Below are 14,365 nucleotides of genomic sequence, written 5' to 3' on the forward strand. Positions count from 1 at the left end.
TTTGCTCAGTCTGGTTTCTTTCCAGCTACCAGCACATCCCGCATTACTCTCCTCATCACTCATTCCTCTCCTCCCCTCTTTTTTTTTTTTTTAACTCCCCGTCGAATCGTGTCCTTGTTTGAACTCCTTCCCTCACAGTTGCAGGCAAAGCCCGGCACTTACAAAGGCTCTCAAATCACAAGCAAAACACCTCCTCTTGTCTGCTGAAGAAACTGCACGAGACAGACAAGCTTACCAATGGCAAGAACGTAATGTGTATTTAAATATTTTGCACCTCAGATACATACATGATATGTAACAGACAGATATACAATTTTCTTTTCTTTTTTTTTTTGAAGCACAAAAACCACCAAACAACACAAGACCACGAAAAAAAGAAGGGAGAGAGTGAAAGAAAGAAAGAAATGAGGCCCCACCAAGATTTTGTCATCTCTGGAGCCTCAATCCTTTAGACCCCACAGGCACACAAACACGCATACACACGCACACACACATGCATTCAGGAAAAAAAGCAAACAAACTCACAAATACATGCATCACTGCAGTCACGCAAATCCATCCTCTGTCTGGAGTCCACACACACACACACACACACACACACACACACACACAAAACAAGTCTCTTTGGGGCCATTGTGTAATTTCAGTGTCTCTTTCCCTTGTAGTTAAAACAGCAAAACACAGGATGTTGAGTCTCCAAGCTGCAGTCCTCCTCCTACTCCTCTTTTCCCCTCCCTATCAGAGCAGAGAAATCACGGTAAGACGCAGAAGAGAGGAAAGTTGATAATGGCTCACCCCCCCACCCCACCCCCACTCTGCCACCATCCTCCCCGCGGTCTTGGAGCTGAAGTCGTATGTACAGATGCTGGTATTTGAAGAGCAGAAACTGATTTAGTCCGCTTTTTCTCTTATGGGACACAAACATCAAGAAGAAGTGCACAGAGCGGGACGTTTGGCTAGGCTCATGGTATTTAAAAAAAAAAAAAAAAACTTCAATTTTTGGGCTCAGATGCGGCTCAGGTTGCGGCACAAGACAGTTGAGTGGTTTGAGAGCAGAACATTGCAGCTGGCTTTAGCGGTAAATGGAGAAGTTTTGGAGACAGGAACAGAAAGAGCGAAACGGAGAGAGAGAGAGAGAAAGAGAGAGAAAGCAGAGTGATCCTAATTTGTCTATACTGCAGAACAGAAATGGAAAAGGACTCGGCGAGATACTGCATGTGTCACAGAAGGACCCAAAGGGATGGGGATATAGTTTCATCTCTGTCCACCGCCGTCTGGACTTTGTCTGTTAGATTCCTCTTGGCCGTTCCCTCTCGGTCCAGGACAGAGTGCTCACGTATGATCATGGTTAGGTAGTGATCTAATCTGCACATGCGTTTCTCTGTGTGTGTGTGTTTTTCTTTTTCCTTATTTGCCCATGTGCATGTCTGTCTGTCTGTCCGAGTGAGTGTGCGTGTGTTTTCTGTCTGTCTGTCTGTCCGAGTGAGTGCGTGTGTTTTCGTATACGGGCATGCGTTGAGTTTCATGGGTTGATCTTGATTGTCAGTGCTGGAGAATTAAAGCTTTACTGTCCAAGGCTGGCAGCTAAATTCTCACCCTTCAGTTCAGTCTCTCACAAAGAAGTTCCCTTTAAAAAATATGTTTGCAAATCTGTAAAAGCTTGACTCAAACCTGAGAGGAAACACAGAAAGAGAGAGAGAGAGAGAGAGAAAAAAAATGTAAAGATACAAACATTTTGAAATTGGGAATCACATTGTAGAACTTTTATAAAATCATTTTGATACAAGATATTTGTTAGACTTGCCATACTTTTTTTTTTTTTTTTTAGCAAATTTTAAATATATTTAGGATTATGATTAGCACAAAGTGCCTTACAAAAGTATTGTACATCTTTCTACTTTGACACTTTACAGCCAGAAGCTATATTTCACTAACACTATCTAACAGATAAATATAGTAGAAAGAAAATGAATTCCTTTCACAAAGAAGATTTTGAATAACGCTGCAGACATTTATATGCAGATAAATCAACCTGATGCCCCTTAAATAAAATAAAATAAAATAAAAGTGCGTTGGTAAATAGAGTCGATCTGAATTTAATTTAACTGAATTTAGGTATAAATGCAGCAGAAGAGAACAGTAGAGAACAAACAACATCGTGAAAACGTGACAGCTCAGGGAGAAAGTTGTGAAGAAGGAGAAGAAGGTGAGAAGGGCATTAAACAGAGAAGCAGCCAAGAGGCCTGTGGTAATTCCGGATGAGCTGCAAAAACGTAACAGCTCAGATGAGAGACGATAACTAAGAGCCACGAACCTGGGCTAATTAGAGGCGTGGCAAGAGGAAACAAATGTGGAGACTTAATAGGTCCTTACATGAGCCATACGGGTTACAAAGCAAGCTCACATGAAACCAAAATTCAGTGTGTGGTGGAAGTCACTGCACATCACCCTGAGCGCACTCCAGCCACACAGAAGCATGGTGGCGGCAGAGTCATGCTTCGGAGACACATTTCTTTAACAGGAGCCAAGCGCATACAGCCAGAGCAAAAATATGAAATCGTTAGAGCAAAGCGTGTTCGTCTGATATTCGTAGAAGCACTATGTTCAGGCTTACTGAGGTTGAGATGTTTCATAAAGTAAAATGGAAAAACATACTAGTCGAGCCATACCAAAAAAAAAAAAAACAGCTGCTGCTGTAACTGAAGTAAAAGGTGGTTCTACAAGGTATCGGCTCAGAGGAGCTGCGCACTTTTTTATTTGTAAAATATTTTGGTCTCCAACTTCAAATCCCAACAAAAGATGCTGAAGTTGTTAGTAGTAAAGAGAAAAATCTCTTTCCAACCAGGACTCTCTGAAGTCTAGAGTTAGCAGATCTACCTTGGTGAAGCTTTGTTTTGTTGTCAACAACTTAAACGCTGCTCAGCTGGGCAGCGATAAGCTAATTGATTCGGCCACTGCAGAGTCTTCTACTTCACATTAAATTTTGGGTTGTTATTGAGTTGTAACTACAATCGATATTTGTTCACCTTTGCAGCATTTGGCTGAATCGGAGCTGACAGTGGATCCATTATGCACCCCAGACTTGTATTTTCAGCCAGTATAGACTATAGAGCAGGGACGTCAGAAGTATCTAACCTCATTTTTTGGTTTCAGAGATAAAACAAGCAAAATAGAATGATAACTTATCCATAAGCAATCACATCATGTCAGAAAACGCTACACCTGGCACAATGAAGAGCAACCAACACATTTGGATAAATGTTCCTTAGCAACTGTTGGATATCAATAAATCCAGGCATAATTCTGAATGAATATTTGTACATTGTCTGTTTCCTGACATGGATGCAGCTTTTTAATTGTTGAACTGATACATTTTTGACTTATTAATTCAAAAATGTGCTTTGATATATGCATCACTGAACTGTAATGAGATCAAAGTCACAATGCGCCTCTGCACTGAAACATACCCACAGCATGATGCTCTCACCACCATGCCAGACAGCTGCGTCAGTGTTCTCTTTGGTTTTTACATATTCCTTCACACTTACTTCTTGTCATTGTGGCCAAATAGCTCAACCTTTGTCTTGTCTGAATACGAAACGTTTCTCCAGAAGACATTTGTCTTTTACCTGTGGACGGCTGCAAATTTCATTCCAGCTCGAGTGAGTCACTAATTTGTTGCAGGCCTTGCTACATCGTTGTTCCTGTCCTTTATAACCAATTTTCTTCCATCATGGGTTTCCAGGTTTATTCATTTAGTTTACGCTTGAACACAATTAATTGCCTGAACAGGACCACAATCCCAAATGCATATCAGAGCTGTTTCGGAGTGGATCAAGACCGACATTAGCCATTTTTAAGGGGACTTACAAAAGAACAAACTCAACCCTTTTGCAAATGTGTGAACTGTGACTTAAAAGCCAGATCTGTGCCACAAAACCAGGTAAATGAAATATGCATCTGGTCAAAGCTCAGCTTGCTGTTGAATGTTTAGCCAAATGTTGGTGGCAGCGCATGTATATATTACAGGTTGTATGTTTAATTTTGACATTTCAGATAATCTATAAGAAGTTTTTCATTTGGTATTGTATTTGCATGTTGCATATCGTTCCACTCTGGATAAACAATGGCTGAATAAGTGATTAAAAGCCTTAAATTAGTGACGTTATTGACCATGATCAATATGTCCAAACTTTGAAACAATAATGTATAAATTGAAGGGGAAAAAAAGGTAACAAGTGGCATAAATCCCCCACTTTATACACGAGGCCTGATATTATATTGAATGATGGAAAATAAAATTTTTGGAACCAGCACCCACAGAAGCTGGAAGAGGCAAAGCTGTCACTTTAGTTGATTTATAAGGAATTTTCTGACCGTAGCTCCACATCTGGTCCTTCTTCTGCTCGCAAGTCACACTGTATTCTTCTAAGGCTGGGGTTACCGGCGTTTTGTTTCCAAGTGGACATATTGACTTGGTTAAAGCCATTAAAGGGCCAGACACTGGAACAAATTTACTTTCCCAGGAATGAGGACGTATGTTGCTTTAAATGTATTTTTCTCTTTCTGGTCAGTTTTGTTAAAAAATAAAAATAAAAAAAAGGTAGAATTCTTCTAGGAAAATGTTTTCCTCAACAGATGGATATTGTTTGGGCATAGATGTCAACTAATTTTTGAGTCAACTGTTTTTAAAGTCAAGCTCAGCATGTGAAAACTTTTTTTTTTGGCAGAAATTTAACATGTTAACTTTGTTATTGATCACATTAAAATGACTTATTAAGATATTGCCTCTTGAGCTGTAGTTCTTGTTCTGACAATCATTTTCCAGGCAGCGTCTGTAGCGACTATTATCATTAGTGTCTTGGTTTCAACTCACATCGACTCATGTGGTTCCTATATTGCTTCCTCAGCTAAATGTTCTGTCGGTGCTTATAGCTTGCCTCTATAAACTAGCTCCTCCATCGCCGTAGCTTCTAGTTTTAAACAGTCGATCTTTAGTGTGGCCAAACACTTCTTTGTAGCACAGCACAACAGGACAAAAAAAAAACCACACATTTAATGGTATTTAAGGAACAGCGGTGAGTTCAGAGGTTCACAGTAATATTTTCTAACTTAAACTTAACACAGTTAATCTAATGCAGTTTTTTACATGACAAAAACATGGGTCTTTTAAATAGATTAAAATTTGAATGTATTAATAACCCCTTAAAATGTTTGTAATTTTTACCCCAGACCTATACAAACTATTGCTGTATTGCATAATCTTGAACTGGAAGTAATTTCAAAAAATAATTTCAAAATTGTTTTACAAAAAAAAAATCTAAAAACCGTTGAGTGCATTTGGTTTTAAATATCGGCTGAATTCCTGGTTTGTGTGAACATCTTTTGCTTAGTTAATCACATCAAGAGAATTAAATGTTAGTTCATTCTTTTAATCCTTGTGTAAAATTACAGTTGCTGGTGCTGCATGTGATTACTGTAGGATGATAACTGTTATTTATTTAATTCCGTTTTATTTTCTCGTGGTTTTTCAGGTACTCAAATAAACACACTTTAGTAGTTTGTGTTCTTGGATAATAAAATGCTTGTCTAAAAAAGAAAGAATGAATGAATCATGTCATATTCAGAAATCTGATATGAATGTTCAATAAACTCACCTGCTGTTACAGGCTGGTGACACTGAAGCTGTCATCACTGGCTGGGTCCAGGAGCTGGCACAACACCCCTCCACCCTGAGCGGTCTGGGGGGGATAGCGATGTCCCACGCCCTGGTAGGATTGCTGGGGCAGGGTGTAGCCACTGGTGTCCTCCTGATGGGGTGAGGCGTCTAGAGGAGGCTTGGAGTAAGGGGAATGAGGGAGGGGACCCTGGCGAAGGCCTGTGCTCATGCTGTGAGGGATCAAATCCCGCTTGTGGGGGGCCATGGCAGAGGAAGGGTTGCGCTCCTCATAAAGCCCAGGCGTTGAGTGGGAGTGCAGGCCAGGGCTGGGGTTGGGGTGTGTGAGGGTGGGCAGGTGAGCGTTAAGGTGGGACTGACTGCTTTGGAGGTGTGAGGCCGAATGGTTGCTGGTGTGTGAGCTCAGGTTAGTGTGGCTCTGGTGTTGTGTGTCACTCATGTGTGTGTGCGTGTTTACAGTTGGGTTAGCGAGGGAGTTAGCATGTGCATTTCCATGAGGACTTGCGTGTGGATTGTTGTGGGCGTGCACAGTTGTGTTTGAGTGCGGACTGGGGCTGCCGCTGTGTGATGTCTGTCCGTACCAGTAAGGAGAGCTGCAGTAGCTGGGGGAGTCATACTGGGAGAACTGGGGGTCTTTCGGAGGAGGTCGGTGCGATGGGCTGAGCGCTGTGCCGCAGTGGGGGGTCAAACGTGGCGAGGGAGAACAAGAGGGGGAAAAGGTCCTGGATGGGAGAAGGTGGTAGGGCTGGGTCGGAGGAGGGGTGGGCTTGGGGGGATAAGGGGGAGACGACACACTGGGTGAGAGGGAAGAGGAGGATTCACCAGGGTATAAGGCTGGATATCGCTCTTCAGAGGACGGAGTGGAGGGATGGGCTGAGTAAGGGGAGGGGTACTCACAGGTGTCCTGGAGGTAGCTGGATGGTGGAGCAGGATTAGGTGTGGCCAGTGGAGAAAGACTGCTACTGTCTCCGCTGTAATAATCCAGCCCCTCCTGGAACAACCCAGAACCCTCTGGACCTCCAGCTGACACCATCAGTCCCGCTCCTGACACAGAGGCCATCTTGCCTCTGCCTTTGGACCCAGTCGGACGCTCTCTCTGACATGAAGATAATCCTCCTCTACCTCCTCTGGAGCCTCTTCCCCGTCCTCCAGCCCCTCCCCGCTTAGGTCCCGGAGCGGGTGTTGGGGAAGGACTGGACGGTGAATCCGAATGTAAGGCAGAACCTCCTTCCTTTTCTAAATGCAGTTCAGTCCGTTTTCTGCGACCACGCCCGGGTTTGCTCGTCCCCCCACCTTGGAAAAGTACATCCTGGCTCCAGTTGTACGACGGTCCTGAAGCACTCTCATGCCAGTCCATCATTAGTTTCTCCAGACTGGACAGACTCGATTGGCCTGCACTCACAGAGGCAGCCTCGTTCTGCCTATAGCTGCCTCCAGTGGAGCTGGGTCCAATAACAGGCGCTGTTGAGCCGACGTGTGAAGAGTCCGAGGAAGATTCTGACAGGCTCTCAGGAAACGGCTGTCGCTTAGCCTTCTGGGGGGTGTAGTTTGAGATATCCAAGATGTCTTTGGACTCATTGGAGCCATATTCACTATAGCCATGATAATGAGACCCAAAGTTGTCTGCTGACCAACCACCAAAAGCTTGCCTGAGGAAAGAAATCATACAAGCAAATTATACATTTGATATTCGACTATATTTTAGATTTTACAAGTTGATGTTACAGTTACACCAATCAGAAACAGTTACATACTGTATATGATCCAAAGTTTTAAAGGAATTAAACACCCCTTTTAAGGATGAATAGGTGAATACTCTCTAGAGCACACTGGAACCTTGTCATCTAAAAGTTCAATCATGTTACCTGCAGCTCCACTGGTTGGAGTTGTACTGTTTGTAGCCCTCTGTGGCAGAGGAGCTGAAAGGGCTCCCTTTGGCCACAGACATGTACCCTCCTCCAGGTGATGTGGGTCCTGCTGACTCCCCTCTCCCCATGGGGGAATGGCTTACTGCTGGATAGCCACTGTAGCCTCTCTTGGTTGCTCCCTGGTAGTTCAAATAACCCATCTGATTGGCAGGTGTCCCTTTGCCACCATAGCCAAAGCTGCAGTCAGAGGGCCTCTGTGGCCCTACGGGAGGAGAGCAGGAGTAACCAGAAGGGTAGTGACCATAAGAAGCTGGGTGGGGGGAGCTGGGAGAATGCGAAAGAGATGGCGGAGTGGATTTAGGATACGTAGAGGTGGTGGGAGATACTTGGGCTAAGCTTCCATAACTATAAGGGGGTCTTGCAGAGGAGCAGTGTGCCTGTGCTGAGCCTTCCACCCCTGCATTTGCTCCTTTAGTGCTCCACTTGGGGAATGGAGGAGACCAGCTGTGAGAGGCCGCAGAGCTGGATGGATCATAGGCAGAGGATGAAGATTTACGGGGGTCTGACTGGGAGGAGATGTCCAGAAGGTCGGAGGAGTCATCAGAATCGAGGAGGGATCGAAAATACCCAGCAAATAGTCCTTGTGAGTCCTCTCCTGCTAGTCCACCCCCTTTGCTTCCAGCTGGACCACTGTAGGCACCTCCTCGTCCAACATTACAGCTGGAGAAGCCCCCCCTTGGAGATCCACAGAGTTGATACCCACCCAAAGCTCTTTCCTTATCCATAGCCCCCTCCTCGTCCCATCCACCTGTCCCATTGGGCCAGTCCTGCCCCATGGGCACCACTCCCCCTTTAAATGCACCGTTTTTTCTCATTCGTCTCCTTCTGACAATTTTCTCGCCCCCAGGCTCTGTTCCCACCATGCCCCCTCCCCTACCCACTCCTCCTCCCACACCCTTCCGTCTTTTCCTTGGTAATCCATGCTGAGACAGGAGGTTCAGTTTTCGCTTTTTCCCAATAGATTCAAAGAAGTCACTGAATGTGCTCTTATTGCACTCGCTGCCCATGACGCCCCCTCCTGCTCCTCCACCTCTGCCGAGCCCCCCTCCTCTGCCACCCCTGGGTCGCCTAGACCCGGTGAGCCTGTGGAGCAGGGTGGATATTCCAGGGTTTTCCAGGGGGGTGTGAAAGCTTTCTGGCTCACTTGGTGTCCAGCAACGAGGAGGGGAGCAGCGACCAGTGGCAGGGGGCTGGCGGTTTAAAAATGCCAATTTGGAGAGAACATCCCCATATTCAGTTTTCACATCATTTGTGTCATTAACGTAGGAGGGAAATGGACAGGGGAGTTTAGTCCGACGTCGCCTTCTGGGCTTCTTGGGCTGGTCTCCAGTAATCGCAGTAGTCCCAGCACTGGGTACTTCGACCTGTATTCCCGGTAAAGCCTGTTTAGGGGGTCGCCCCCGCCTGCGTTTGAGAATTACAGGGAGTTCTCCAGGAGGAAACATCACCATCACACTTTTCCCATTGTTCTTCATGCGGAGGAGTGCAGTTGGCTCTCGTGTCGCCTCAGACCCCTCCAGACTGCCGTCATTAGCCTTCTCAGTCCCCGTAACTGTTTCCAAACTGGAAATTTTATAGCTCTTTTGTCGGCGACTTAGGCTGACAGGAATGCGAGGCACCTTTACAACAATCTTCCTTACCTGTTGAGTAATGGGGAAATACAAAACAAAGCATTAATTTATATGTAGTTTAAGGTTGAATGAAGAACAAATTATAGCACAGTGATATGTTGGTAGCGCTTTGCAAAAGCATTCTAACTTTTTGAACTTTTCTCACATTAAATCTTGCTTAAACTACAAATATGTTAAGTTGACATGATGTCAACAGACAAACTCGCAGTTACGGAGACGCTTAAGAACAACATCCACAGCTTTGAATAACTTGCATAGGTTATTTCAATCATTCAAAAACCAAAAGCGTGTAAAACAGCTGCAAATTTACCAAGACATGGCTTTCTACCTAAAACTGACAGCTGACATGCTAAGTCCAGAGGAGCTGAAGGGATCCACACCTGAGGTGGAAGAAATGTTGAGTTGTACATTTTACAAATCTGGCCTAAACGGAAAAGAGGCAAGAAGAAAGCTATTGCTGAGAGAAAGACATAATATGCCTTGTTTGTAGTTTGCCATAAGTCTTAGGGGACAGAGCAAATAAAAGGCAGTAGGTCCTTTTCTTAAAGAGTTATACTGAATTTTTTGGCCTACATTCAAAACCCTGTATGTAGCAAAAATACTAACACTGCACAACACCTGAACACACTAGAACCACAGTGAAACATGGTGGAGGCAACCTCATACTCTGGGGATGCTTTTTTTTTCAGCAGAGGCAAGAAGGTTAGTCAGACTTGAAGACAGGTGAAGCTAAATAGGGGGTAGCCTGGAAGAAAACCTGCTGGGAGCTGCAGAAGACGTGACACTATGTGATTCTACAAATAATTGTCTAAGAAGGTTGAATACCAAATTTTAAGCTCTTTGTAAAAAAGAAAAGCATGTCTCAATGTATCAATTTGAAATACACCGTCGTTTGTGGTGGCAGCAAATCAAGCTGTGAAAAGGTTCATTTTGTTGGGAGCACTTTTGCAAGGCACTTTATTTCTTAATGTTAACACACTTACACCAACATAACGGCCCTTTTTGCTGTTACTTGGAGGACAGACCCCCAAGCCTGCACCAGGTTCTTCCTTCATAGGCAACAAAGGAGCAGGTGGAGCAGATTCAAATGTGAGATGAGAGGCAGCACTCTGGCGGAGGGCCTGCGCTGCCAGACGCTGTTTTAAAATACTCTTAGGAGCTGCTTTGTGCACATATTTCAGTGGAGGCTTACATCTGGATTTAGGTCCAGGTCTGTGCCCAAGTCTGGGCCCAGGCTTAAGTAGAGGTTTGGGAGCAGGCTTAGGTTCACTCGGAGTAAGAGGCATATTTGTATGGCAAGTAGGTGCAGAAACAACAGCCTCCACAGAAGAACGCTCTTCTTTAGCATCTGCAGTGATTTCGTCCTCTTTAACCATCCAGATCTTCTCCTCTAATGTTTCCTCCTCTTCTCTACCCCTGTCCCTGCCTGACCCTTTCCCCACATCCTCGATGCTCCGATGCAGCCGAGAGGATTTACGCAGGTGCAAGGGGAAGCGAGGACGCCCAGAGCTGCGGAGTGCATACTTCTTCTCTGTCTCTACGGGTAGAGAAGAAGGCACCGTTATTGGGTTAGGGCCAGAGGGGACTGGACCGTAGTTTGAGGGCGTGTCGAACTCCGCAGTCCGGACTGCTGGGGCCTCCAGCAGGTTGGTAGTTGCAGGATGATTGCCAATCGCCAAAGGCAAAGTCTGAGGTGAATTTGTGTTCATGGCCTCTACTGTGAGAGTTTTAGAGAGTTCTGAGTCTATAGAATCACTGTGATTGCTGATTTCGATGATTCCACAGTTGTCCATGTGCGGGTTGGAGAAAGCTTCTGCGTGCACTTCCGGGTCTACGTGTGTTTGCATGTTTCTGAGAGTCGCTGAAAACGTGTCCGCCTCGGCTGTCTTGCAGGTGTCAGGGTGCCTCTGCAGGTAGGTGCCGTGCCCCAGCCTTTTCTGCAGATGAGCACCAGTTGCCAGGGTGGAAGGGGAGGTGGGGGCAATGTCAGAGGTCACAAGTGCCAGTTCATCATGAAATGGATCTTGGAACGCGCCATGGAGTGTGAGCTCCCCTGTCCAGGACTCAGGTCTTTCCAGTTTCTCCAGTCTAACCACAAAACCCTTCTGTTCTGGCCGAGTCTCCCCACGACCTGCCGAAGCGCCAATTTGGCCTGAATGCTGAGGATCTGACGAGCCACTCATCCAGTGGACGGTGCTGCAGGTAGTGACGCAGGATGTGGAGAGGTGGTTTCAGCTGTCTCTGTATGAAACTTTCAACAGCTTGTAGGGGCAGAAGACTTTTACACCTAAAGATGGAAATAAAAAATAAAAAACCAGGACGGTTAAAATATGTCAACACCCTCGAGTTGAATTTCAGAAATTGGGAAAGACTTTCTTTCTTCTTACTGCTGCTAAACTTTTACAGACCAGACTGTCAACGAATTTGGCAACGTGCCAAAATCCTACTCTGTAATGCACCCTCTTTTATTAACTGTGCCACCCACACGCCGGCATTGTAAAATTAGATTACATTTACCATTCATACCCCACTCAGTCGGTTGCTCCGACCAAACGGCCGTGGCGCTGATTTTTGATTCTGAGGCGAGCCTGACTCGGTCTGCCTGACTGGCTCTGTTCTGCAGGGGATCATTGGGTCATCAATACTGCAGTGGAGAGCTCACAAGACTTTTCTCTCTCTTCTCCCTGGCTCTGTCTTCTGCCCATGGTTGCTAGAGTGAAAGAAAAAGAAGACGGAGACAGACAGAAGGAGAAAAGGGACAGAGTAGTTGGGGAAGGTGGAGGGGAAGGCACGTGGAAAAGGGAGGAGCACAAAGAGAAAGAGAATAAGTGATTAGTACATGATGTCACAGCGCGAATTGGGCCAGACTGGAATCAGTATTTGAGAGAGGGCTGCACCGTCTCGCATCAGACACAATTATGTTAGAGGATGACTTGCAGTATAAATTGTTTAAGTTGACTTGTGGCTAAAATTTCTGATCTTTTAGCAGATTCTGGGAACATTTAAGTACTGGGTGCATGTTATGCCGATCATAGCGTCACGCCGCTCCATTATGTAAGCAACTGGAAACATTTTGCACATACAAATCTCAGTGAACAATTGAAACAATCAATCGTGGCTAATGTAGGGAGAACACATGCACATGTACAGCCAGTGTCATGTTTTCTTGCCTAAAACTGCAGATTCCTGTTGGGATGCAACAAGAACGGAAATGTGTAAACAACATCTGCCACCAGGGGGAAGCAGAGAGGCGGTGAAAGTCGAGGTGTTGAGAGGATGTAGAGATGAAGGTGACACAAAGACAGGAGTGATGGAGGGATAGCAGAACCTCAGAGAGGAGGAGAAGTGCAGACCCAGGATGGAAGAAACAGAAGAACGAGACTTGGACCACATGTGCTGGCCGCCACGCATGCTCGTCAGGCACAAACACAGGAAGGCTTGCAACATTTGTGAGCAGATATGCATGCACGCTGCTGGCTCTCTTAACTCTGTAGCGCACACACTCCACATTCAACACAATTATGTCCATTGTCAGATCTCTCTGCCTTTCCCTTCCAACATATGGCTCTGATTATGGAGGGAGGGAGGGAGGGAGGACGTTAAGCAGGAGGCAAAGAAAGTGAGAGAATGAAAGGGTGGGAATGTATGAAAAGGCGACAGGGCTGCAGAAGAGACTGGAAAGTGAAAGATGTGACTGAAACAGGAGGGAAAGAATCGTGACTGGACAGGCAGACGGGGAAATTAAGAGTGAAAAAAGTTGTGGAGGAGCAGGAGGAAGAGGATGAGGCAGTCGAGGAAGAGGAGAGGGGGAGTTTTGCCGGAGCTGAGTGCTGGGCTGCACGCATGAAGCGAAACAACCTCTGCTGCTCTGAGGAATGACACAACTGGGACAGACAAACATGGAGATGAACACACACACACATGCACACACTGCTCGTACTTCTTTAACCCCATCACCCACTCCCTTCCCCTCCCTTCTCTTCCCTTCCCTTCCCACTGCCACCTCCCTGACTTTCTCTGCCGTTCTCACTTTCTCTCCGGTCTAATTAACGGCGCTCATTAATCGTGGCTTCATCTGACCAGTTTGTGAGGGAAGGAGAGGAGCACATGCTTTAATTAAGCGCCGCATCACATGTGCTCACACATACACGCTGTCACTCCCCGACACATACCAACACACACATGCAAATATGCCCCTGCAGCTTCGTCCTCCCACACATCGATTTACACATAAAGACAGACACAACACACGCACACACGCACACACACACGTATGTGCTCTCCGCACGCAAAAACAAAGACACACATGCAAATGCCCCTCTTCTGTGCTCTGCAGGGGGCATTTTGACAGGGTTTAGATGCGAGCCAATCAATTCTGCTATGATTCATTGTTTAGGCAAAGCACTCCTGGCATCCTTCAGCCGCCATTCCAATATAATCATACGTAGCGAATGTGTTTTGGTGCATTTTCCCGTGGATGGCTCTGGGGCTTTGGAACACACAGCGGCGTAGTATTGTCTCGGTGAAAACAGACGATGGTATGCGCTGCTCCCACATCATGATCTGTTGAATCTGCCGCACAAAGACAAGCTCTTGTACGAGAAGTGTTTGAACACTTTTGATCTGGTACAGTTTTTCTTTTTTTTTTTCCTCCACTTTCTTCTAAAAAGTTTTTGGTGTTATTGTGCAAATGCGGGGAAGCCAGCGACAACAACACAACAAGCCACAGAATGCCTGTGCCTTAGTGTGTTTGTGCAGAGACAAGAGGCTGCCAGCTTCGAGTTTGGGCAATTGCCCTGTTACGCAGTCTGGGAGGCGCAATGACTCTGTAGATGGTAGTTGTACAGCATATCTATTCTCTCCTCATCTATCTCACTGCCACAAAGGCTTGCAGACTCACAGGCCTGCCAGCAGAAACCCTCAATGAGGAACTAGACCCAGTGCGTGTGTGTGTGAGCTTGTGCACGCGTACGTGCAACTGATTGTGTGTGTGAACAGGAGTGTGCACATGTGAGAGTGTGCTTTCCTGGGTGTGTTTGTAAAAGCACTCACTGAGCTCTAACGGGTGTGCAGTTGTTGCTAAGAGACAGGCAGCAGCACCGAAACAGCATGGGGGGGTTTGAGGGGGG

At 45.9% G+C, this 14,365-nt stretch overlaps 1 protein-coding gene across 3 annotated transcripts in view; it reads right to left on the reverse strand.

Moving 5' to 3' along the window:
* Window positions 1-231: 231 nt before the first annotated feature.
* ahdc1 (AT hook, DNA binding motif, containing 1) overlaps window positions 232-14,365 on the reverse strand; it is a 28,800-nt gene continuing 14,666 nt past the window's right edge. For 2 of the 3 annotated variants that reach the window (XM_008421828.2, XM_017307526.1), the window contains 5 exons: window positions 11,754-11,946; window positions 10,220-11,523; window positions 7,543-9,245; window positions 5,658-7,326; window positions 232-1,671 (listed from right to left, as the gene is read on the reverse strand). In XM_008421828.2, the coding sequence (XP_008420050.1) occupies window positions 5,664-7,326; window positions 7,543-9,245; window positions 10,220-11,419 (4,566 nt within the window). In that variant the 5' untranslated portion in view covers window positions 11,420-11,523; window positions 11,754-11,946 and the 3' untranslated portion in view covers window positions 232-1,671; window positions 5,658-5,663. The remainder of the gene's footprint in view (window positions 1,672-5,657; window positions 7,327-7,542; window positions 9,246-10,219; window positions 11,524-11,753; window positions 11,947-14,365) is intronic. The other variant, XM_008421829.2, reaches the window with a different exon arrangement.

Source organism: Poecilia reticulata, linkage group LG11 (assembly GCF_000633615.1).
Source record: "Poecilia reticulata strain Guanapo linkage group LG11, Guppy_female_1.0+MT, whole genome shotgun sequence".
In the NCBI taxonomy this organism is placed as follows: Eukaryota; Metazoa; Chordata; class Actinopteri; order Cyprinodontiformes; family Poeciliidae; genus Poecilia; species Poecilia reticulata.